This window comes from Sander lucioperca, chromosome 20 (assembly GCF_008315115.2).
Source record: "Sander lucioperca isolate FBNREF2018 chromosome 20, SLUC_FBN_1.2, whole genome shotgun sequence".
NCBI lineage: Eukaryota > Metazoa > Chordata > Actinopteri > Perciformes > Percidae > Sander > Sander lucioperca.
This window is the reverse complement of record NC_050192.1, coordinates 26,027,920-26,054,091: the sequence shown is the minus strand read 5'-3', so window position 1 is coordinate 26,054,091 and position 26,172 is coordinate 26,027,920. Positions and strand designations below refer to the sequence as shown.

Sequence of the window (26,172 nt, the reverse complement as noted above, 5' to 3'; positions counted from 1 at the left end):
GGAATTCAGTTGTGCTCTTTGTCTCTGCTTACTCTATTGTTGTCCTGGGGGGGGGGGGGTGCATAGACAGCCATGTGCTATCTCTGATACACATGGAGTCACCAGCCATTTCTTTTCACCTGGCAGTAAGGATGCTTTCCACAAGATTTCGCCCTCGTAAGCAACCAGCAAGAGTCACAAGTGCAGTAACCAGGACATGATCCCTCACTGGCTTCCCAACTGTGAACACCGCCAATTGTGTTTCCGCTGGAATGTACAACCAAACCGGGGTTAGTGCTGCCGCGAATTATCCCTGGGTCTCTCCGATGTGAGGCAAGTGTTTTGCAGCTGCCTTTTTCTTAATTTTTTTTTTTTTTTTTTTGGTCAGTTACTTTTACATTTTTTGTCAACATTTGAGCATTTTTCCGCTTTTTATTTCTCTTTTCACGTGTTGGATTGCTTTGATTAAACCAAAACACTAGTGTTTTCAGACGATCCAGGAACTATCGAGGAGGAGTTTGCAGCAGGGTTATGATAGTAAACTTAAAACTAAAACGAAAATAAGCAGTGGAGATGATTTTTAGTAAACTGAAACTAAATAAAAACTAAACTAAAACTAAACTGAAACTATAATGCTGTGTTAAAAACCAATAAAAACTAAAGGAAAAAGAAGACAGCAGGAATTTCCGTCAACTCTCGTGACATTGAACCACAGAAAGTGAACGGACTTGACGTGAGATGGCGCTGTGTCGTAATTGCTTCACATCGGACACTAAAGTGGCGCAAAGATTAAACATTAAACATCATGTCCATTCTCCATCCCTGTATTATTTATGTATATGTAACTGCATACTTCTGAGACATTATGCCTGGCCCCTAACAAAAACAAACTAAAACTCCTGTAAAATTAAATATAGAAAAACTAACAAACACACTCTAAAAAACTAACTAAAACTAAACTGAGATGAAATCCAAAAGTCAAAACTTTCTATTCTAATTCTAGCATTCTAGGCTAGCACTTACGGTTCTTCAGATGGTGTAAACATTAATATAGGAATGCATAAAAGGGACTTTGAGTTTCTGATTTATGAAAAAATCTGGTTTGGTAGGATATTAAAAATACTAATGGCTGGCACCAGTTGTATTAAACTGTAGTTTCTGACAAGAGATGATGATAGAAATGTTAGCACAGTGCACAATAAAGAAACGGGACTGGCATGGGAATCTGTCCGGCATGGGAATCTGTCATTTAAGGCAAATCTGCGGGAGCTCAGTCCATTCTGTGCAGAGAATCCAGTGATGCTTGGTAGACCTTGTTAGTTTTCCCACTGTGTTGGGGAGGTCGTGTTTAGCTAAGGTGTGTTTACGTAGCGACCCTGATCCTGTCGCAGGCCTCACGTCCGATCAGGATCAACTCTGCCTCTGTGTGTGTGAGCGCCATGACAAGGTTAGAAAGATAACTCACTTCCTCTTTGGCGACTTGTTTGTTTTTCAGTCTGATGGCCACCAGCCTGCTTTGTGTCGACCGCATGAAATGGCGGTTGCATTCATGCACCCGATGCCCATCAAAAAGGGACACACACACACACACACACACACACACAGGGCCGCCGACAGTAGGGGGAGGGTGACACACCGGAGGAGGGGGACACCGGGACAGTTGTCCTGGGCCCTGGGTCAAGGGAGGACCCAAAAGGGCCCTCTAAACGTTAAATAATTTGCTGGGGGGGGCATTTGGAAATCATCTTGTCCTGGGCACGAGCAAGACACTAAAATGGCGGTCCTGCACACACACACCTACAAAACACGGAATGTAAGATGCAAACGCAAATGTCTTTCATCTAATCTTAGTAAAATCACTTTTGAAAAGGACCAAAATGCTCCTAATTGTTGGCTCCACAGGAACAAAGGTAAGTCTTTATTTCCTTGGTGGCTCATCATGAACCAGAACACCACTGTCTTCATCTCCGCTTAGCTCTTCTCTCGTAGTGGAAATAACCCAGTTACCCCATACACGTTTGACCCCTACAGATCTTGGCATTAACTCTTTGTTCACACCTAGACCCAGTGGAGAAAAACCCAACGACCTTTGTTTTCCTTATAAAGCAAGGCCGATCATGAGATCTCCTCCTTCTTGGAAAAAAAGAAGTTGTTTGTCTATATTGTAATAAAGATCCTCCTTAGAGGTTGACTGTTCCAAGAACACTCACAGTGGGGATGGGGTGAGTAAGGTTGAGGAGCAAGAAAATCCCCACTCTAAAGTCAGAGAAAATGAAAAGTTAATTAGTATAGGCTGGGGGAAGAGGGGCAGCTGGTGTTAGCGATCTGCTTTGGACGCAGGAGGGGGGCTCGGTGGGAGACTGACACAGTTAAATATGATGCACTGGAAGGTATTTATATGGGAAGTGGGCGATGGATTTACATTAGAAAAAACATGGCTGCCAAGGAGGTAATTAACGTGTTGACGGCTGTCTGTATTTTATTTTAAAAATGTATTTTATGTTCTTTTAAACTGTATGTATTGTATGTCTGATGTATTTTATTTCCTAAACCTCCTTCCCTTGCCCTAGCTTTGTCACTTGTTAGGCCACCATTGTAAAAAGGAACCTGTTCTTAATGACTTGCCTGTAAAAAATAAAGGTGAAAAAGAATTTACTTTGGGGTCAGAGTGATCAGGTACAATGATTGTAGGGGAATATTACTTCCAACAAGACAGAAGATTGAAACTTCTAGGGCTAACATGTTTGCAATCAATTGCCTATTTACACATCCAGCAGACACAGGACAACAATAGCATTCAATTAGAGTCGTTTTTCTGGCCACCTGATGAATGTTTGTCCTAATATTTACTATCCTTTCGGCTAAAGGTGTGTTCACCTCAGGGTGGAGCTATGCTGGGAATCGCCACCAAACTCCATGTATTGGAACCATTTAAAAGGGAGGAAGTAATCACGCCTTTACAGCGGACTAACAGCTGCTAATGGAAATATTGGGTATTTTAGTTGATTTAAAATGTGTTTTTAAGAAAATAAATTGCACTGCATACCATTTGTATAGTGTGTGTGTATATGTATACAGTTCTTGGGTATGAAATGTGCAGAGGTAGGTGTGCAATGGTTGTAAGGTGAAGAAAATAAACCACAGACCCAACCAGGAACCACAACAAACCAGTAACATCAAACAAGTTCAACCAGTCTGAGGTCTCAGTGCAAATGTTGTCAACACGCCATGCATCAATAGATAGATAGATAGATAGATAGATTTTTTTTATTGATCCCAAAAAAAGGGAAATAACGGTGTTGCAGCAGCAAAATATCAGACACACAGCACACATACAGAGTAAACATTAAATAATAGGAAACAATATACATGAAATAATAATAGAATACTACACAAGCAATATTTAAAATATATACAATTTGGAAATAAAATGTACAACTGTTTCAATAGATATAGATACACTTAATGTGCAAGTTGGGGAGTAAAAATGTACAACTGTTTCACTAGTAATGATAGGATGTAGATAAACCTATTGTGCAAAGTTGTGCAAGGTGCATTCAGTGCAGTTGTGATGTATATGAGTCTTATCTCACACTCAGAGATGAAGTGTTAAAAAGTTTAATTGGCTGTAGGAGGAATGATTTCCTGTAGCGGTCTGTGCGACATCGAAGCTGTTGGAGCCTCTTAGAGAAGGTGCTCCTCTGTTGGACCAGTGTGGGGTGGAGAGGGTGGTCGGGGTTATCCATGATAGATAACAGTTTGTTCAGTGACCTCCTCTCCACCACAGCTTCAAATGTCTCCTGTTTGCAGCCAATAACGGAGCCAGCCTTCCTGATCAGTTTGTTCAGTCTGTTTGTGTCGCTGGCTCCGATGCTGCTGCCCCTGCAGATGGCAGAGGAGAACAGAGCGCTGGCCACAACAGACTGGTAGAACATCTCCAACATTCTGCTGCACACGTTGAAGGATCTCAGCTTCCTCAGGAAATAGTCTGCTCATCCCCTTCTTGTAAACAGCAGTGCTGTTGATTTTCCAGTTCAGCCTGCTGTCGATGTTGACACCCAGGTATCTGTACTCCTCAACCATGTCCACATCTCAACCCAGAATGCAAAGGGGCTGCGGAGCCGTTCCCTTCCTCCTGAAGTCAATCACCATCTCCCTGGTCTTATCCACATTCAGCAGCAGGTGATTCTTACCAGACCACTCCACAAAGTTGTCCACCAGCGCTCTGTACTCTCCCTCCTGTCCATCCCTTATACACCCAACAACTGCAGAGTCATCAGAGACCTTCTGTAGGTGACATGACTCTGAGTTGTACTGGAAGTCTGTGGTGTATAAGGTGAACAGAAAAGGAGACAGCACAGTCCCCTGTGGAGCCCCCGTACCACTCACCACCACATCAGACAGAACACGGTCCAGACGGACAAACTGTGGTCTGTCAGGTAGTCAGTGATCCAGGAGACTGTGGACACACCGACACCCATCATCTGCAGCTTCTCACCTAGTAGCAGTGGCTGGATGGTGTTGAATGCACTGGAGAAATCGAAAAATGTGATTCTCACAGTGCTGCCACCGCCATCCAGGTGCAAATGAGCTCGCTGCAGAAGATAGATGACAGCATCGTCCACTCCCAGACGAGGCTGGTAGGCAAACTGTAGAGGGTCCAGAGAAGATCTCACCTGCGGCCTCAGGTAGGCCAAGACCAGCCTCTCCAGCACCTTCATCACATGGGATGTGAGAGCCACTGGGCGGTAGTCTTTGAGGCCAGATAGGTAATAGTTTGCTTGTTAAAAGAATAGTTTGACATTTTGGAAAAAATGCTTGCATTCTTGCCAAGAGATAGATGAAAAGATGGATACAATGCACTCTCGTGTCTGTACGCTAGCTAAATATGAAGCCAGCGCCAGCAGACAATTAGCTACTAAAGCCAGTCGTAGATAAGAGACAACAATATCTTGACAACACGCAATGCATCAATAATTTGGTTTTTAAAAGAATAGTTTGACTTTTTGGAAGATTTGCTCGCATTCTTGCCGAGAGAAAGATGAAGAGATTGATACAATGCACTCTCTTGTCTGTACGCTATGCTAAATATGAACAGAGCCAGCAGATAATTAGCTACTAAAGCCAGTCGTACAGAAGAGAGGAAAATATCGCCATGCATCAATCATTTGCTTTTCATAGATGCTTGCATTTTTGCCGGGAAATAGTTGAAAAGATTACTACCACGCAGTCTCCTGTCTGTACGCTAGCTTAATATGAAGCAAGAGCCAGCAGATGATTAACTTAGCATAAAGACTAGAAGCAGGGGGAAACAGCTAGCTAAAAACAATCTGCCTCCAAGCAATTCTAAAGCTCAATGATTAACATTTTCTTATTAGTTTAATCAGTACACAAAACATAAAAGTTGTGGTTTTACAGGGAGTTAGCTAGCTGTTTCCTGGTTCCAGTCTGTTATGTGAGGCTAAGCTAATCATCTCCCATCTCTCACGCCATATTCATTTAACAGACATTGTAGTGGCATCAATCTTCTACTGTAATTCTTGCCAAGGAAGTAAATTTCCCATAATGTCAAACTCTTCCTTCCCAATATGTCAAACTCTTTTGTCACGAGCACTCACAAATAACCTATTGTGTAGTCAGGGTTAGGTAACCTAAAATCTTTCCAAAAAAAATAATGTTGACCCATTTCTGTCAGTTATTGTACGACAGAATAATTTCCATTTGCACTCAGCTCTCCAAGTATGATGAACCATTGGTAATTACATATCATCTATCTCCTCATAATGACCAATATGTTGTGACTGGTGTTGTTTCCAAGAATGGTGACGTTTTCACTGCACAAACAAACTTAGACTTGTATTTTCAGATTGGATATTTTCGTGCAGACACACACCAGGGTTTAAACGTTTTCACCTGACCATAAACCCAAAGTTTAAATGACAAACATGGATCAGAACTTATGTCTTACTTATAAGAATATTTCCATAGAAGCAAAAGATGAAGCCTTCTCTTTTAATTTCTGTGATCATAATCTTTTAATTTCTCAGGAAACCTCTGTGGTTAAGTAACAGGATGTGTCTTATTTGCCACAAATGAAACTAAAAAAGCCTGGATCCCATTCTACTTTTGGAGATTCTAGGAACCACAAGTAACTCTGAATTGGGGGAGCATAGTGTTCTAGTGGGGTGATAGGATATTATGAGCTATTTAAGATATGATGGCGCCTGACTACTAAGAGCTTTTCACCTTCTATTTACTTACCACCTTTGGACACACCCTTGTTGACTTTTCTGAACCCGCCATCTCTCACCTGACTGACCATGCACTGCTACCTCCACTGCTCCCTGGACCAAATCATAGCAAATGTTATGCATGTGTGTGTTTATATATACAGTACACATATATATATATATATATATATGTATATGTATATATGTGTGTGTGTATGTGTGTGTGTGTGTGTGTGTGTGTGTGTGTGTGTGTGTGTGTGTGGATGGGGCAACAGGGCACCGGTGTTCAGATCACGTCCCCTCCCGCACCCCTTGCCCCTGCTCCAGTTTCTTGATCCGTCTGAGATCGGCTGGGTCGATCTAAAGCCCCAAACAAAGGCTTGTACACAGAGAGAGCCCCACACAAACGTACTCATGTGTGACTGAGGGCAGAGGAATGCACAGTGTGTGTGTGTGTGTGTGTGTGTGTGTGTGTGTGTGTGTGTGTGTGTGTGTGTGTGTGTGTGTGTGTGTGAGAGAGAGAGTGTGAGTGAGTGAGAGATTATGAGGAATAGTGAGAGAGAGAGTCAACAGAAGTGTCCTTTCACCCATGAATGTGTCGCCTTTTGTATTATTTATTTCTTGATGCCAAGTGTGTAGCTATGTGTGTGTTTACGCGTGTGTGTTGTGTTTATCGTTCCCTCTTCCCTTGCAGGTCAGGTGCCATGAGACAATAGCACCTGCATTCATCTGCACACTGTTTTGGAGAGTTTGGGAATGCAATGAAATGCACGTGAGGCAATCTTCCATTAGAGCCAACATATTCTCACTCCCAACTAATGCTCTGGGTGTCCCTTTGCGTTATTTTGTCAGCGTGCAGGGTTTGGTTAGGTTTAGGCAACAGAACTACTAGGTTAGGTTTAGTAGAAGATTGTGGTTTGGGTTAGAATAAGTACTTTTGTTAACTTATGTACGTGATGTTAGTTGAGTATGTAATGTAAGCAAGTTAACTTACAGTACATAAGTAAGTTAAAATAAGTCAACGATGACTTTTGGTTTCACACGAGACATGGAACAGTGGTCCAACTGCACCAACTGAATGCCATGACTTTTGTTTTAACCAAAAAGCTTTTTATATTATTATTTTAGGTGACTGAAATCTTGCCTAATTGGAACAAACTATGAAATGAAAATTTGTGTGCACCTTTAAAGAACATAGAGCTCTGTGCACAACACCTGAGGACTACATTATTTATTCTCCACCAACAATAGAAACCAGACAATATGACACAGTGCATCTATGTGAGACTGTTTATATTCCCAAACGTCCCTCTTCATTGTGTAAAGCTGTAATTTGAACTGGTGTCGCAAGATCACAAAGCCAAAATGACATTTTGTGAAGCAGTTCAGGGTGTAAAGACAGAAGAATGATGTTGCATGATGCGTTAGAAAAGAAAGATCTCTTTGTTGTCAGCTGCTGACATTTCACCTCCAGCTAAGGCAGATTCATAACACGGATCTCGCACACTCAACTGTGTGTCATTTATTCTTAAATACGCATTAACTCCTCATTTGGAGTCATTCTTCACTTAATGACTGGACTCAGGTGAGCCAGGTTGAATCATGCACCCTGCTGGAGTGTCCATGAGCTGAATCTGACCCCCGATTCTCTGTAGAAGGGCAGCACCAAAAATATTTGAACAATACCCAGCCCTACTCGAGTCCGACCCGCGGCTCTTTGCTACATGTTGTCCCCCCTTTCTCTCCCCGCTTTCGTGTCCAAAAAAAGCACAAAAATCTTTAAAAAAAAGAGTAGTAGAAGTTAGTACAAGTAGTAGTAATTATTTTCTTCTAATTCTAATTATTCAGCAGTCTAGTAGCAACAACAGTAGTATAGAGGTAGTAGTGGTGATAAGACAGGGTTGTAGTGATGTATTACTATCAGAATAAGGAGCAGTGGCGGTAAAATGTTGTAGTATTAGCAGCAGTTGCATCAGTAGGGAGTGTTATATTTAAGGTCAGACTGATGGTTAACTGACTTTACAGTTCTTGGTCATCCAAGACATCATACTAGACTGTAAACCATAGCTGGGGAAGATTCTCCTTCACACACACACACACACACACACACACACACACACACACACACACATACACACACACACCTGACCGGTGAGGAGAGCCAGCAGTGTGAAGGCGGATCAGGATGGCCTCTATCACATGAGAGCGTTTGTCTGTAATCTCCTTCCGACAGGGAGGTCCGCTTTGAAGCTCCACTCCCAAACTGATCTGGAGTGACAGACTTCCAGGAACTTTTGAGTCCACTTTACCTTCAAAAAGTCTCCAGAGGTTCGACAGCGAGGGATTGCTGACCTTATTCTGCTTTCCAAAGGAGAGCAATGTCCTATGATAAATGATATATAGGCTATGGAAACATATCTGTACGTCAGTGTACAAGTGATTTAAAGAATACTTCTGCAGTAACAAAAATCACTTTGTGAAATGATTCATAGGGTTAAATCAAATCAAATTTAAAATCAATTGCAATGAACATGAAGGGGTATTTGAGTTCATCTGACAGGACTACAGTCCACATTACTCCGGGGTTTATCCTTTAGTAGGGATGTAAGGATGCATCGCCAATCGGTTAAAAATCGATATAAATGTGTAAAGATGACAATAGGTTGAGATAAAAAAAAAAAAAGAATGTCGATGCAATTTTTAAATGGCCTAAGGTGTAATCTACTTTTCACTTGATTGACTTCAGACATCGCTACTTGTTCTTAGTTCATTTATTTCAAGAGATTTTTTTTTAGGTATTCTGATGTGGGATTTATTTTAACAAATTAATCACTTATACATATAATATAATTATCAATATAATATATATATAATTATATAATTATCAGTTGCACTTTAGATAAGAGGACACATGGCGTTTTGCACAGTTTATATGAATAAAGGAATATTTCCCAGTTATTTGTCTGCAGCTCATTCTGTTAAAAGAAATTGTAAGAAAAATCGTGTCGTGAGTTGTCTCATCCCTATCCTTCAATTATCATAAGGTGACTTTTGATGTTCCTATAATAATAAACAACTATTTTGTATACATTTGTCTCTGTTTCAGTATTTATTGTTTATTCTTATTCATGTTTAATATGTTTCTTGGTTTGTATGTACGCACCCGATCACCAAGGCAAATTCCGCGTATAGTTCCACTACTGTGGCAATAAACTGCTTTCTAATCCTGATGATCACAGAATTATTTGGAACATTTTAATAGGGCCTGCTGTAGAACACTTTAATAGTACTAGTGTAGTATTTACTGTATATGGCATTCATGGATACCACCTATTGTAAAACTGTAGCCTCCTAGAGGCTTCCTGTGGTTTTCCACGGGAAAGTCTCTCGGTCATTGCTCTGTTTGTACACAAACGCACGTCACTGCTGTGCGTAAAAAGTCTCCACCTTCTCAATCTAAAAGACTCAGGCCACTCCCCCTGCCAGACTACTCCCCTTCCGTGTAGGTCTAGGCTGATGCAATGCTCATCTTTATAAAAGGGTGAGTCCCTCCTTCACCAGATCAGGCTTTTCTCTCCGAGCCTAACGCATCTCTGGAAAAAAGTTTTTTTTATATAAATCAGACGAAAATCTAATTTCTTTTGATTTTTTACTTTATTCAAAGTGTCTTTTGTGATGACTTCACTTCAAGTGTTTCAGCTCGTGTTTTGAATCAGATCCTGTCTAATAGGCCTATCCATTCATTTTTCAATTCATTCTCACTCAGCCTAAATACACTTAAGGATCCGTTTGAGTAAAAGAAGGAATCGTCCGGACATTTGCTGTTTCTTCTTTTCTTTTTGTACTTACTGAAAGGATTTTACAGGCATCCTGCCACATCTTTACAAGGTAAGAATGCCGGTGTTGTGTCTCATCATTTACCCACTGTCTGTCAGAAAATTTCCGGATGGAGGCGGCCCAGTGTTTTGGGAGATCATTCTAAGCTTTTATGTGGTACACTTTTCGGATTTCTACTTAAATAATAACTCCAATATATGTCTTTTGTTTGTATTTTGAATATCATCTATTGAAAAGTGGATGCGTCGCCAGCTCTTTTGGGCTAATTAGTCAGTATTAAACCGACTTCCTGTCATAATAGCTGTGTGGATCTGTTTCCAAAAGAGCCAGACATGTCCTTTCTGAGGGGCCTGATGCGTTTATTTTCGTATCAGGTCAGCCCCAGTCCAAAAATAAATAAATAAAAAATTGATCAGTGTGACAGACAGTGATGCTGCAGTGCCATTGCCACACAGGTAACATTGCAACACAAGCTGAGTGAAAAGGAAATCATGTAAACCTGTCCCTGTGTTTCATCAGCAAAGGCTCTAATCGTAAACCGAGGAGGAATTAGAGCGCGAGCCCTCTGCGCAAAATGGAGAGCCTTGCCCATAAAGGGGACAACACGTGCCATTGTTTCCATCGGAGCCGGCCATGGGAATGATGTTATTAAATGGATCTGCATGGGGTTACGCCTTTTTGCGCTCTCTGTGTGGATCCACATGTGCACACTCAAGAGATACATATACCTATTAGCCTCTTATTATTAAATTAGAATGTCAGATTTTAGAATATCCACGTTTTATCTTATTGACACCCTTATTCTGCTTTAGAAATGTCTAAGGAGTGTGTCTGTGTCAGGGTAAAGACGCTGACACACCCTGTTTTCATTCCACTTTTCAAATGATTTCGGAGTGAAATGAGCGCAAAGTCAGCGGCGCGTACTGCGGCTTTTTGTCATTCAGCGTCTCTACATCACATCGGAGCTGCTGAGGTGATGCCGGTCTGGTATTTTTCCACTGCCGGTGCGTCACCCGCCCCCCTCCCTTTCTCTCCCTCCTCCCCCCTCCCTTACAAAGAAAAGTCACATGGTCTGAGATTCATGAGAAGAGCTGCGGCGCGCGCCTGCATGCTCACTATAATATTGATGATTCCAAAGGGAGCGTGAACGCGCACAGCTAGAAAAAAAAAAAAGGCTGTGGTCTTTTTATGGCATGACGCAGGGAGCAGAAATGTGTAAAAAAATATATATATATATATATATATAATATCATTTAATATATAATAATTAATCAAAATGGTCTCTTTTTTCTTTTCTACTCTGAAGCATGAAACAGCCCACTGAGATGAGCCATCTTAACATCTCTCCCGAAGAAGACACCAGCAGCTCCAACAGCAACGAGTACACCATATACCCGGACTGTCCTAGGAAGGTCCCACTGGACGGGTGAGACTGGCTTTAAATATATGTCCATAACATACAAAATATATATGTATATATATATATATATATAGATATATTTAAATTACCCCTTATTTTGAAGTAGTAACTGAACATCCTGTGTACACGCATTGTTTTCTCTAAATTCTCTTTTGTTCTCTTTTAAAGCCAATTCTCTGACATGGATGGAGAGAGTCAAAACTTCCTCCCCGAACACAACCTGGGCAAGAAGAAGTATGAGACTGAATATGTAAGATGATCCTCATACAATGATAATCTGATCCTTCAACACAGTTCATCTTCAGTGATCACACCGGTATGTCCTCATTTCCTAACTGTGAGCCTGTTACTGTTTTCCCACAGCACCAGGGCAATGCTTCCTTTGGCATGTCCGTCTTCAACCTGGGCAACGCCATCATGGGCAGCGGCATCCTGGGTCTGTCCTACGCCATGGCCAACACTGGCATCGCCCTATTTGTGTAAGTTTCTATATATATTAATTAGGTTCTTTTCCCCAACAGCCTTTATCTTTCTGGTGCTGTCTATTGTAAACTTGCGATTTATTGGCCATTTTTTTATCTGTTCTTTAATGTTCAAATGGCATTTGAGACTCAACGTACTCTGGTGTTAACTCAGTTCACGTGGACTGTACATGCAAATAACTTTAGTCCTGTGGAGAGAACCATCTGGAAGGGCTTTGAATCTTGATTTGCCATTCAAAAGATCTTTTTCTTTAACCATTTCTGCTCAATAGCCATCAACAATGCTATTGCTGCACCGCTTTCTGTTTTCCCAAACTACGGAGCGGCCCAAGGCCCAAATCACACAAGGCACGTGCGTTAATCCAGCGTCAAAACAACTAGGGTCCGTTTAAAGGAACTTTGCATTAAATCGTTATTATCGGGTTCATTTTGACAACCCTACTTTCATTACGTTGAAACTGAGAGTAAAAGAAAAGCTGATCTGGTGGTAATGCCAAGGTAAATACAACTGCAAAGCACCAATAGGCATCAGAGAAAGGCAGAACTTGAGGTACCAAAACAGTCACAGGAGGATAAGGTTTAAAGTAAAAGGAAAACCACCACTCATCGCGTGCACAGTTTTGTTTCATAGTCTGGATCCAGCTGAGGCGAACACGGGCAGGTGTGGTTTTGTCTGTTGCATCAAGGTTGCAGATCATGATGTGTACTAAGTATCTGCTTGGCTTTTTTCCCTGCCAGCAGTGTGTGTGTGTGTGTGTGTGTGTGTGTGTGTGTGTGTGTGTGTGTGTGTGTGTGTGTGTGTGTGTGTGTGTGTGTGTTCAATCTGCAGCTGCTTGACCCTGAGCAGCAGATTACACCAGGGTCGAAAGTTTACAAATGCTCATTCGGGCAGTTTTTAAGTACTCGCTATCATGTTTGCAGTAGATACAACTGTGGAGAGAGTGTCATTTTCAGTGGGAAAAAAAGGGGAAAGGTAAGTTCTCTTCTGGGTTTTTTATTAGAGCTCCCCCTATTGGTTATCCAGAGCATTTGAGATCAAAATGCCTACAGTGTCTATCACTTTTGCAGCATATGTGAATCACGTTAAGACGTTTCTACATCAGTTGTCATTTTGTTTTAGTGTCTGCGTTTCTGAGCCCAATTTCCTGCGGAGAAACTACCACTTATAACAGCACTTTTCTTTGAATCACACTTTATAACTACTGTCTAAGAGGCCCTCAGAGGCACTCAGGAGGCAAAAACCAGTTAAGTGTCTTTTTTATGTAACACGTGTCCAAATACGGATACATGTACTCATAGCAGGTTACTAGCTTTCTTTGGGTGTCACCGAATGGCAGTATGTACGTTTCCAACACAGGGAGTGGCAGCAGAAGCAGCTTAGCCGAGCTAATCCGACTGCATTTGGGTCAGGGTTATGTAACGTACTCTCGCAGGAGATCATGAATGGGGCGCGTCATGGTACACTGTGAGCCAGCAGGTGACCAATCGGAGCCCTACATGGGCCAGAAGTTGGGGATTACAGAAACCCTGAATGGGAGATAGCGTGTCTGTTTGCGTTTCGAAACACTGTCTGGTGCTCGACTCATCAGGATTTTGAGCTACGTAAGTAAACGGTTCCAGAGCAAATCTATTCTCCATAAAAGGTCATCCAAAGCATATATTTGTTGAGTCTGATGATGTAAAGCGATAAAAAAATTAAACATTTGGATGTCAGAGACAGACAGACAGACAGACAGACTCTGGCCAGCCAGAGGCTCAAAGCAGCTCAGTGCTTACGTGCACAGAGGAAACGCTGCGCCTATCCACCCAGGTCCTCTAATGGCCTGGAGATTCATTTTCACCTGGACTATTAATACCCGGGCACATACTGTTGGCTCTGCAGCATCCCAAGAGTGTTAAGATGATGTCGTACAGGGAAACCTTTCGTCCTTTGTAACCCTGCTGATGCAGCAGGGACGGAGCCAGCAGTTGTAAACATTGGGGGCTCATCCCAAAGGAGAGATTTTTTTCCTCTCCCATTTACAGCAGCTATATGCACTATATTTTGAGCTATTTGAGATAATAGAACGCTTAAAAATCTGCACACCGTTTAGGAAAAACACGATAGTTGCCAAGGAAAAAAGACCCACATCCTTTTTGTGTTTAATTGTTCTCCAACTGTCGTTCTCAAAGCAGAACACAGCAATTGTTGAGAATGACTTATTGTCACTCCTGCCACCTAAAAAGAGGCAAACATTGTCTGTTATTATTTTTAAGTTACATAGGGTAGGAATTTGGCATAAACAGCATTACTAATCTTGGAACCTATTTTTTTTGTTATACTATGCTGGAGTAGAGTTCACAGAATGAATGTTGACAATGACACATCTGCTACATTCGAATCAGTCCCATAATAAACTGGACTGCTCTAATTGTAAATCAAGGATTCCCAAAAGAAAATTTACTCAATTATATTAGATGTCTCCAGGGAACAGCATAATAGTAGATTAGTAGTTAAGAAAACATTCTGGGCTGCAAGTTTAGGTTTCGGAATCGGTGTCAGGAAGGAAATAATGTTATTGGAACATCTCTAGTCAAAATTCTCTCATTGTGGACATTCTTTCCAGATATATATAAACAAAAAATTTAGATAATCATTCACTGGCCTCTCTTTGAGGTACTTTCTTGAAATGAATATCAGTATTTTAGTAGAAATGCATGAAATTCCCTTATCCTGCTGGCAGATTCTTCCAAAAGACATAAGATTTGAGTCATGACGAGGGTACATTGGTGTAAGAAACATATTCTGCACATCCAGCAGAGGAAAGCCCAACCTTCCCGTTAACTAAATGTCAATGTGTTTGTTTACCGCAGCCACGGTAACACATTTGTCATTGGATTGGCCTTTAAAATCGCATGTTCAACACAAGCGTTCACTCTAGAGATTAGCATCTGTAACAGCGAAACATTTCAGCATATGTCAGGACCAGTTTGTCATTGATTTTGCCGGTTTTCCTTTGTAATTTCCGTCTCGGATGTAGTTAACATTCAGCTAAAGACCCCTCTCGTCTGTTTACAGGATTCTCCTCATGGCCGTTGCCATCTTCTCCTTGTATTCTGTCCACTTGCTGCTGAAGACGGCCAACGAAGGAGGTGCGTCTGTCAGATAGTCCTGTGTCCAGACTTCCCACTGACTTCTTGGAGGTATTTTCGGAATGCTAAATCTTCCCGTCTTTGTGTATTTCTTCTTTAAAAGGTGCACTGGTGTACGAGCAGCTGGGTTACAAAGCCTTCGGGATGCCGGGGAAACTCGCCGCTTCCATCTCCATCACCATGCAGAACATCGGAGGTGAGAGACTGTGGCATTTTAACAGCAAACTGTTATTACGTCATTGTCTAATCGCAGTTATTTTTACGTAATCGCCGTTCCTTTGTTTAACATTAGCTAAGGTCCTAAGGGGTAGGACTCTTGATGGTAATTGTTGATTTTGTTTAGCTATGCCAAAATTGCAATTATATAAGTGGTTATTACTTTTTTTTGAGAAGTGTTATGTAACTATAAATTACTTTTCTTCATTTATCCACCCTGTGTTTATTCCACATATACAACACTGTCCCTCTGTGTCTAAACTGACTGCATGGAGGGGAAAACCAGTGTGTGTTTTTGGAACGTAGAGCAGTTTTTCCAGTTCCCGTCATGGGACATGACTTGGCTCATTTGACATGGTAATATACTGACTGCAGTTTTTGTCTTCACAGCCATGTCAAGCTACCTCTACATCGTCAAATACGAGCTGCCCATCGTCATTGAATCCTTTATGGGAGTCAGCACTGGGTGAGTGACCAAATATTTGATTAGCTTCCAAACTTCCAAACTCGAAAAGTTGAAAACAAATGTGTCTTCACGGTGATGTAGCTGATTTGTCGTGAAGTTATGTTTACAAAAACAGGGATCCACTCATAAAAACATTGCTCAATAGCGCTAGTAGTGGTCAAAAAGTCTAAAGGGGTTGCTTTAACTTTCAGCATCCTAATAGGACTAATCACTTACAGACATTACTTTGGTTTTCATATTTCAAATTGATTCATTTTAGAAGCATAAAAATATGAAACCTTTGCTGCATCTAGAGCAGAAAATACATGGGTAAATAAAAACTTTATTTTCTTTAACATTTTCGATTTAATTTTTGAAACAAATTCAAATTTAGTTTGATATAAATTCAGGACATTTTTTTTTTTTTTATATTGGTAACAAATGTAGGTTTATGAGCCGCAAATGGAGGTTCTGAACCCTCCAACAACTCTCCGACTAGATTTCCAAGAAATCGGTGAGCAGATCAGCCTGCGGCCAAGGAACAGATGAATAGGTTTTGGTTTGCTGATATAACTGTTCACCAAATGTCAATACACACATCCCAGAAGGGGCTGTTTGCAGGGTCAGGACTTTGAATAATTGGTGAAAGAACTGATGTGTTGGAAAGCTGTGTGGTCGAGCACAAAAACAACAACATTCCCCATCAGAACAAAGATTTTTAAATGAGGTGTTAGGGTAAGGGTTAAGGTTAACCCTATAGAGAGCAGGAACTCCTGGCTGAGGCACTCGAGGTGAAGTGTCACATCAAGCAAAATGGCTGCCGGTTGTTATTGAAGTGCTGGGGAGGGGGGGTCCAGACGTTTTAAAAGGGATGGACAGTGCTCAGTCGATCCTTCAAAGAGCCCTTTTAGAAGATGCAGCCGGTGCCGCATCGAGACGGAGCGCGCCATGAGCTCACCGCGACCTCGCTCCCAGTTTAAAAAATTGATGTTCAGAGCAAAAAGCTCCTCAGTGCTGCTTTGTTCAATCTATTTCTGTGAGCGATGCAGTCATCCTGCGCAGGCCAGTTTCGTGGCAGCTGACATGCAGACGTTGGAGAGCTTTGATCAGGCCTGAAAATGTAAAAGAGAATTCTGACAGAAAAGTGGATTTAATGTGAATGCTTTTCTGGACGAAGTAGTGGTTTTTAGTGCTAATTAGTTTACTCCTGGTGCTGGTTACTCAGTGTCTTCAGCTTGGAAAAAGATGATCAAAGCTACAGTATATATATATATATATATATATATATAAAAAACAAGACAAAATCCACATGTCAAAAACACTGTAGTGTATCTTAAAAAAGATGACACAAAATAAAAATGATTTTCTAAACTTGTCTACTGCCAACAATACCTTAATAACCTTAAATAAAATGTTACATACATACAAGGTTTCCGGGTTTTTGTTTCTATGAAAGGTAAAATGATCCTTTGAAGCTTTGATGTTGTTCTGATGTTAAAATTAGATGAGGATGCATGGAAAATATTTGCATTTTTGCATTACACAGTAGAGCTTGCAAACATTGCAACAACAAAAAAACTTGTATCAATCTAATATATCAAATCTAAATAACAGTAAGGAACAGGAAGCAAAAATGCTTGGTTGAGTGCCCCTTTCATATGACAGTAAATGACGTAAACAGTATCACTAACTTGTTCTTGTCCTGTCTTGTTGTGTTTCAGAGCGTGGTACACTAATGGTGACTACCTGGTGCTGCTGGTGACCCTTGTTATTATCCTGCCCCTGTCACTGCTCAGGAACTTGGGTAAGCAGTGTGTGAAATGTGTTCATGCATTGCCACATATGGCTGGTTAGGTGTCGTGACGCACTTGCATGTCTCAAAATGTTCACAACTCAGAGTGAAGTCATGCAAGGAAAATAGAAGAAACATTCTGCAGTTTCAAAATAGAAAAAAAAAAAGCAGTAGCTCATATTTCCGTTTTTGCTTCCGCCCTTAGGTTACCTTGGTTACACCAGTGGTCTGTCCCTGCTCTGTATGGTGTTCTTTCTGATTGTGGTGAGTAAAACCCACCTGCTTCCTCATTCGTCACACACACGCACGCACGCACGCACGCACACACACACACACACACACACACACACACACACACACACACAAATATATATATATATATAAATGAACTTAAAGAGGTACTGCTTCAGTTATGTGTTTAGATTATAACTGACCCCTGGCGATTGTGTGAAGTTACTTATCTCAGTTTCACTCCTCACACAGTTCCAACTGTTTGGCTTTGTGGGGCAGTACAAGTGTTTGTGTATTTGTGCGTTAAAGTGTCGCACATACACACACACACACACACACACACACACACACACACACACACACACACACACACACACACACACACACATTTCCTGCACACTCCCTTGGGCACATGAGCCAGCCTGTTGTGCCAGATGAGTCTCAGTCAGAGAACTAAGTTAATTTTTTCCATGGAATCTCCGGCCCCCCTCTGTTCCTACACAGTCCACGAGTAGGATTAACTTATTGGGAAATAAAATAAGCCAGAGTCATAAAAACAATTGAACTTAATGAAATAAAATAGTGAAACTGAAATTTGGCTACAACATTGTGATCTTTTAAGATTTGGTTTGAGATATATTGATTTTTTTTTTTAACCCATTTCTCACAGTGGTGTGGTTTCAGTGTGGTTTTTGTTTCCCAAAATGAGCTAAATGCTGTTTTAAATGCTTTTTAGCGAGAAACGATAGACACATTTAAAGATCTGCTGTATATTAGCCTAAAGCGCTAGCTGATTTAGCCTAAAATCGGATGTCTTGTCCTCCAGGTGATCATCAAGAAGTTCCAGATCCCGTGCCCTCTCCCTGTGGACGTCAGCGCTCTGAACGAAACATTAAGTACAGTGCTGAACACCACCTTGTCCCACCTGAACACCACCGCCGTGGACTACAGCGAGGACGCTTGCACGCCAAAATACTTTGTCTTCAACTCCCAGGTAAAGCTCTTTAAAATGCAAAGCATTTGGAGGAATGAAATTTGTACTAAACCAAAAAGATCTCATGGAATACTTGGTGCGTGAATGTTAAATTTGTTGTTTTTTCCCCCCCCCAGACTGTCTACGCCGTTCCTATCCTATCCTTCGCCTTTGTGTGCCACCCTGCCATCCTGCCCATGTACGAGGAGCTTAAAGAGTGAGTGTGCACTACTTTCATTGTATCACCAAACTACAAACCACAGCTGCTGTCTTATCATTTTCAGGAGTTTATCTCACATTTACATTAAAAAAAAAACTGGTGTCTAAATGAAACATCCCCTCCTCTCTCGCCCAAACAGCCGTTCCCGCAGAAAGATGCAGGGCGTTGCCAATGTGTCCTTCCTGGCCATGTTCATCATGTACCTGCTGGCCGCCCTCTTCGGATATCTGACATTCAACGGTGAGTCTCTTTGACTGGGAAAAACCAATGGCATTTCATGTGTATATATGAATTGCTTGCTGTATGGTGGAACAGTTTTTGGTATGTAGCTGATTCCGTAATCTACCTGAAATTTAAACAATAAAAAATAAATAAATGAGAGAATTAATTTTATTTTCACAAAATGAAATGTAAGGAGAAGCATATATGGCATCAAAAACATGCCAAAAATTCTTTCAGGAACAGATGTCTAGACAGCCACAAAGAGTAATTGTAATTGTTAATCGTACCGTGGGTTTACTAGCAGTCATTAACCCAGGATAGTCATAGCGGATCAATCCAAATTTAGGAGAAGCTCCCAGGTCCAAATTAAATAGTATCCCCCCTGGCACAAAATCCTCCGGACTCAAGGTCTGTTATGCAAGACTGGGAATAAGCCACCTGACACAACTGACCAGTGTGTCAACATGCATTCTTCTCTGTTTGCTATGGCAGGAACATAGCAAACTTACAGACTGGTTGTACAAGAGCTTGATAAAAAAAAAAAAATACTTACTCCACCGTCACCGTCAGGGCAAAACCTGATGTGGGGCGGTGCAGAGTTTAAGTCAGGGCAGGCAGAGATTAAGAAACCATAATGACGTTTGTTATAACCTGCTTGTCCGGTATTGTGAGTTTTATCACACTGAAACCAATGCACTGTTAGGAGTCATGGATAGATAGAGCAAAATGTTTCACTTTTACTACTGAACACGCGTTTTAAGCCTAGTAAAATATTAACTTTCACACTCACATGAAGCCTTTTCATGCTTAGAGCAACACTAAAGATTCTTTTGTACTTTAAAATAATGTTTCCAAAATCGTTTCAATGGTTCATCAACTCGTAACAGGGTGAACGGCACTTCTGCATTCGCTTTGCGGCTCTCTATCGGCTATAACCACACTATGCAAGTTTGCCAGATCGGGTAGCGGATCTGTAGTTCGAATGAGACATACGACAGCGGTAATGGACAATTCCGCTTCCAACCTGTAGGGGGACCAAAGAGCAAAAGTGCTTTGTTGTTGCTTTAAGTATTTAACAGGTCTTTACATGTTCTCCAAAATATAACAAGAGTCTACAGCCATACTGTAACTATTGATTAAACTACATAGGTGTTTCGTAATTCCGATAAAAACTTTGGCTTTGAGTCAGGTTTTTTTTTTCGTTTTCATAATAGACAGTTAAAGAGTTTCATGGATCACTTTTGTGTTTGCTAACACTCTCCGGTTTTGGCAGCTTTACAGCCCTTTATTGCAAACTGTACTTGAATCATAGCCTGGGTAAACCCTGACGAACTTCCGGCAAATTTGAGATTTGCTCTGCAAGTCAGTCTGGTGAAGAGCCCATTTAAACCCATTTCCAATGTCCCCAAAATCGAGGCACCAATCACAACCGCTGAGGCGGGCTTTACACCAATCACAACCGTTGAGGCGGGCTTTACGCGACAACGATAGCGCAGCGACGGCGAGCAGCTTTTTGTTTACATTCAACATGACGGCTACCGAAGCGCAGCGTCACCCGGATCGTTGGTCTGATTGGTTGAAGGACTATCCAATGCGCCCTGGAGGCATTTGAGCGGCGTCCGTTGATGACGCCCCTTTGGAAATGAACTGTCAATGAACCTTTCCCAGACCCACTCTCAGTTACAACTGAGAAGGGTCTGGTGTCAACCAGGCTACTTGAATCAAGTTCTAAAAGGGTCTCTGCTGTCTTTCTACACAGTGAACGTGGAGCCTGAGCTGCTGCACACCTACTCCAAAATCTACAAGGCTGATGTGGTCCTGCTGATCGTCCGTCTGGCTGTGCTGACCGCTGTCACCCTCACCGTCCCCGTGGTGCTCTTCCCTGTAAGTGTCAAAGAGATTGAGCTTGTCTTATTATTACTGTAGTGAATTTAGTGGGTCATGAGGATGACCTCTCTTTGTGTCTCTCTCTCTCTGCATAGATTCGTACCTCCGTCAACCACCTCCTGTGCGCCTCTAAGGAATTCAGCTGGATCCGCCACACCATCATCACTGTTGTCCTGCTGGCCGGCACCAACGCCCTGGTCATCTTTGTCCCCACCATCAGGGACATTTTTGGCTTCATCGGTGAGTGTCTGCGTGTGTTAACGTGTGTGATAATGCCATAAAAAAGCATTTCAATTACAAAACACAATTCAATTCAAATTTTATTTATAGCGTCATATAGAGCCCGACAATATATCGGCAGGGCTGATATTATCGGCCGATATTAGGCATTTTCCAAAATATCGGTATCTGCATTTATAATGGCCGATAAATGAATATTTAAAAAATTAAATAAAAACGGACAAAACACCCTTCAACCATGATCTGAGTGTTGGCGTTGCATAGTTTGTCCACCAGAGGACGCTCTACAACGTCCCTGTTGGCAACACTCATGTTTAATTCTTTAAGTTTCATATCTTAAGTTTGTATTTTTATACATTTTATTTATCAGAACTTTAATATATTTTGATGTTCCTCTGTTCTGACAAACAAGTTTATTTTTAAACTGCATTATCATATTTTAGTGAGGACTCATAAATAACTACAAATAACTAATGTTAGGGAAATCTGTTTTTGTTGCGCGTTTCTGGATTTTTAAAAAATATATATAATCGGCCGATATATATCGGAATATCAGATTTTTAAATCACCAAATATTTGTATCGATATCAGCCTTAAAAACCGGCTGGGCTCTAGCGTCATATCATAACAGAAGTTATCTCAGAACACTTTAGATGGAGTAGGTCTACACCTCACTAATTTACAACGACCCAATAATTGCAACAATGTGACTTAAATGCCGAATTTCTTCCGTCACACAGGTGCCTCTGCTGCTGCCATGCTCATCTTCATCCTGCCCTCAGCTTTCTACATCAAACTGGTCAAGAAGGAGTCCATGAAGTCCGTGCAAAAGATTGGGGTAAGGAGTTAGTTAGTTCTTAGATCTACATGTATATAGAAGCTTTCTTTTTTGCTTAATTTTGAAGCAATGGTGCGACATTTTAGATAACAGACTTATTTACTTTGCTTGTTTCTTGCTGAGAGTTAGATCAAACACTTGCAACGCATCCACATTTGTCTGTTCAACGTGACACTGTAGCCAGCAGACTGTTAGTCTAGCTTAGCTAAGACTAGAAACGTGGGGAAACAGCTAGCCTGGCTTTGTCAGATGGTAACAAAATCTAGGGTTGGGCACCGAAACCGAAAAGTAGGAATCGGACTGGATTAGAATACAAATTTTGGTTCCTCATTTCGGTTCTACTTAATGTGTCTCTGCCTCTGTTGCTCCGAAACAGACGTATTGTAGTTGTGTGTTAGGTGACTTAGGTTTACTTATTGTATATTTAAGTACTTTAAAAAAAAAGAAGAAAAAAAAGAGCCTTTCTTTGATGTCATTTTTCAGTTTTTCAAGAATCGGTTTAGGAATTGGAATCATTTTAAAAGTACCGGTTCAGCATCGGAATCGTAAAAATCCAAATGATACCCAACCCTAAAAATCTGCCCAGTATCTCTAAAAGCTCACTCACTAACCACGTTATATCTCTATTATATTTTGGCCATTTCTCATGTTAAGCTAAGCTTACCATTTTATATTGAACTAAAGAATAATATAGATTTTTCTCTTCTTACTCTTGGCAAAAATGCAAATAAGCGTATTTCCCAAATTGTCAAGCTCTTCCTTAATGTCACTCAGGATGAACATGTTAGCTAAATGCGTTTTCTTTCTCCTCTCCAGGCCACCGCCTTCCTGCTGTGCGGTTTCGTGGTCATGATCGGCAGCATGAGCCTCATCATGCTGGACTGGATCCACAATGCTTCATCCAGCCCAGACGCACACGGCAACGGACACTAAAAGGTCCGCCTCTTCTGCTGTGGCCTGCCGAGGACAGAGAAGGCTTTCAGCGCTGGACTGCTACAGCCGCGCAAACCAACAAAGATCAACACCTATTGTAAAAGAAAAGAAAAAAAACCACAAGAACTCACTTAATGCTCGGCTTTGACTTCCTGAGCGACGACCCATGCCATTCCAAGAGAATGTATCGAACTTTGTACAGTATGCTGTTCTAGGCCACAACAATGGTGTTTTACTCGTTTTCTCTTTTTATTGTAACTTTTTTTCATTGTCGTTTCATGCTCGTTTTTATTTTGTGATGGTCTTTTGTAGTTATGGTACAGCTGAAAACAAATATTTGAAGGTGCCTCAAATCAGAGATGACAGCTGAGAGTTCAAAGTGCAGCTCACACTCAGGTGCGGTGTCATGTGTGGCTGTGACCTCAGAGCTCTGCAACAACTAATCCTGCTGAAAAACGTATGTGAATCTCCCCGAAGACTGACAAGAGACAACCAACTTGAAAGTTCATCCTCCTCAAAGACAATTAAGTTCCTTCCAACATTTGTTGTTTTTGTTGTTTTTTCCATTTTTCCTTTGCCAAAATTGTATTTGTAAAGCATCTCAGTATATCGAAAAGCACTTACTGTTCAGCACAATTGTGGAGAAGAAAAAAAACAAGGTGTCAGTTTCCACAGGCGAGGCCTACTACACCGCCTTTTCAGTATTCGTACCTAAGGCTTTGTGACCTTGCTTATAGTGTCAGCTTTCCTTGTAAAACCCAATATAAGTCAACAGAACCTGCCTTTTCAAACCCCAACACTGGGAGCTGCAGAGTAGCTCACAAGAGGATGCTCACAAAACTGTATTTACTCTTTATAACCTGCTGAAGATCTTTTTGGAACAGTGCGTGCAGCGATGACACTACTGCTTTGAGAACAGTCTCCAGTTCAAACTTAAAATGTTTTTCTTTATGGGAGAATACTTTGAATTTGACCACATGCAGTGGTTCTAATATACCTGTTAAACTTGCAAAAAAAAACAACCTAAAACGGTCGCCCAGTTTTCTGCTTTCAAAATGTTTCACAATGAAGAACTTGACAGCTCGATGCGGACTTGTTTCCCCATTGAGTCGTAAACCTGTCATCTGACAGTGCACTGTGCTTCCAACACTAACTTAACACGTCACCATACTGTTATTGTCCAACATCTATTTATGGAAGACCGTTAAATCAATGTAATTTAATCTATTTTACTATATTTATATAATATTGTATGTATATATATGTATATATCTATTGAGTTCAACTGTATATACACTTTGTTTTGTTTGAACTTTTTTTTTTTTTACAATAATGCATTGGAGCTGTAAAACAAAAGCGGACACCGCCCCAATTGGCTCTAATACACTGGAGCTTGAACTGTTAATCTCTGAATTATCCTACTGTGTTGATTCTGTGAAAACTGTTACATGTTGAAGCCACTGATACAGCGGCAGCAGTCTTGTTTACTTTTTGACCCCAGAATACGAACCCAGATCAGCAACATGTTCTTTACGCACATCTTGGTTGGAGAGTACATTAGCCATCTCTTGACTTCAGGAGCAAAGAGGGCTTTTCCCACCAGTGTTACACTCTTGTTTCAATGAAACACTATGTATATCCTGTAAATAATGTCCAATTAAAATCAAAGATAATCTATAACCTGTTGGTGTTCTTTGTGTCCTGTGTCGGCTTCTTTTTGTAAAAGAGTTTGTGAATGTGGTTTAGGAGGACAAGGAGTTACGACTGACAGACGTTCAAATGTCCGGTCAGATTGTTGTCAGAATGCTGGTCAGCCACCACAGAGGCCACTAGGGGGCGTCATTAATGATAAACAACACAAATTATGTTTTTAAAAAATATGAATTTGTTGAAGTATAGTTTTTGAAAGAAAATATTGCTGTCTTGTATTATGTATTGCTGCATATTCATTGCCGTCTCAATCTAGTGTATAGTTTCTTTCGAAACACATATAACATAAATAATTTATGTAAAAAGCTGCAATGACCTATAAACGTATGTATTAGTGTTAAAACATATCAGTTAAATATAAACTCTGATAAAGCGTTAGTACAGCACATAGAGGAACTGTAGAGAAAACCTCTGTCTGTGCTTTCTGTCAGCTTTCCACAAACCTGTGATTAATGTCCTTCTAAATTCAAACATAAACTATAACATGGCGTTGGTGTATTTCTTTTTTGTTCTGCGTCAGCTTCTTTTTGTCTGAGCAGTTTGTAAATGTGGTTTATGAGGACAAGGAGTCAAAAACTGATCTGGAAGTCAATCAGTGGATTTATACCAGGTGCTCCATCATGCAATTACAGCCACACACACACACACACCTCTACCAATAACAATGATAAATATGTAATTTGTCCAGCCCTTACAGGTGCAACAAACTAACAGAAGAATCAGGAAGATGTCAATCAATCAGTCTAAACCTTGTACAGTCTATGATCTAAACACACTCACACGGTCCTGGGAAGAGGTCCAATCAGCCAGATTAACTCAAAACACCTGTGTGGGTTTGAAATGTCTCATCAAGTGGTTTTCTGAATTAAAGTCCACCTCAGCAAGGCCACTAACAAACAAGAAAAGTAAAAAAAATCTGTCCTTTTCTTCACATGCTGCTTTCATGTAGCTCACAATTTCCCCCTAAAGACATACACTGACAATGTTACACCTTTAAAATGGATTGTATTGCACCCTGTATTAAACTTCAACATTGGTGTTTCATCCTATTAGTTAAATATACTAAAGACAAACTCTGAATGCTTAAGAAAACCTATATCTATTTTTTCCTCTATTTTTTAGGAAGTAATGACTTAAATATAAGTCAAGTCTAATAACTTGTGAGTGTATGAAACAAATATTTACTCTGGGCCTTCCACAATAACAGAAAGTCCCTGTCACAATTGTAGGTTTATAATTATTCTCCAAGTGCAGACTAACAGGGATCTCATCGAGCACGACTTCAGTGTTAAATTATTCTGTATTTTCTCCTGGGATTACCATCAATTTCTCTCTTGACATCGGTGCTCTCTAGTGGTCAACAGAGGACACTCCACAGCTGCAGC

At 40.9% G+C, this 26,172-nt stretch overlaps 1 protein-coding gene across 1 annotated transcript; it reads left to right on the top strand.

Annotated features, from left to right (window-relative positions):
• The first annotated feature begins 9,745 nt into the window (after positions 1 to 9,745).
• On the top strand, positions 9,746 to 24,757 carry slc38a2 (solute carrier family 38 member 2). Its single transcript, XM_031306465.2, has 16 exons — positions 9,746 to 10,097; positions 11,353 to 11,472; positions 11,635 to 11,716; positions 11,830 to 11,945; positions 15,007 to 15,080; positions 15,184 to 15,276; positions 15,687 to 15,762; positions 17,463 to 17,545; positions 17,739 to 17,797; positions 18,591 to 18,758; positions 18,875 to 18,954; positions 19,097 to 19,197; positions 20,939 to 21,063; positions 21,162 to 21,306; positions 22,047 to 22,144; positions 22,961 to 24,757. Exons 2-16 carry the CDS (start codon positions 11,354 to 11,356, stop codon positions 23,075 to 23,077), a joined length of 1,536 nt encoding a protein of 511 aa, XP_031162325.1. The 5' UTR covers positions 9,746 to 10,097; position 11,353; the 3' UTR covers positions 23,078 to 24,757.
• Positions 24,758 to 26,172: the final 1,415 nt, after the last annotated feature.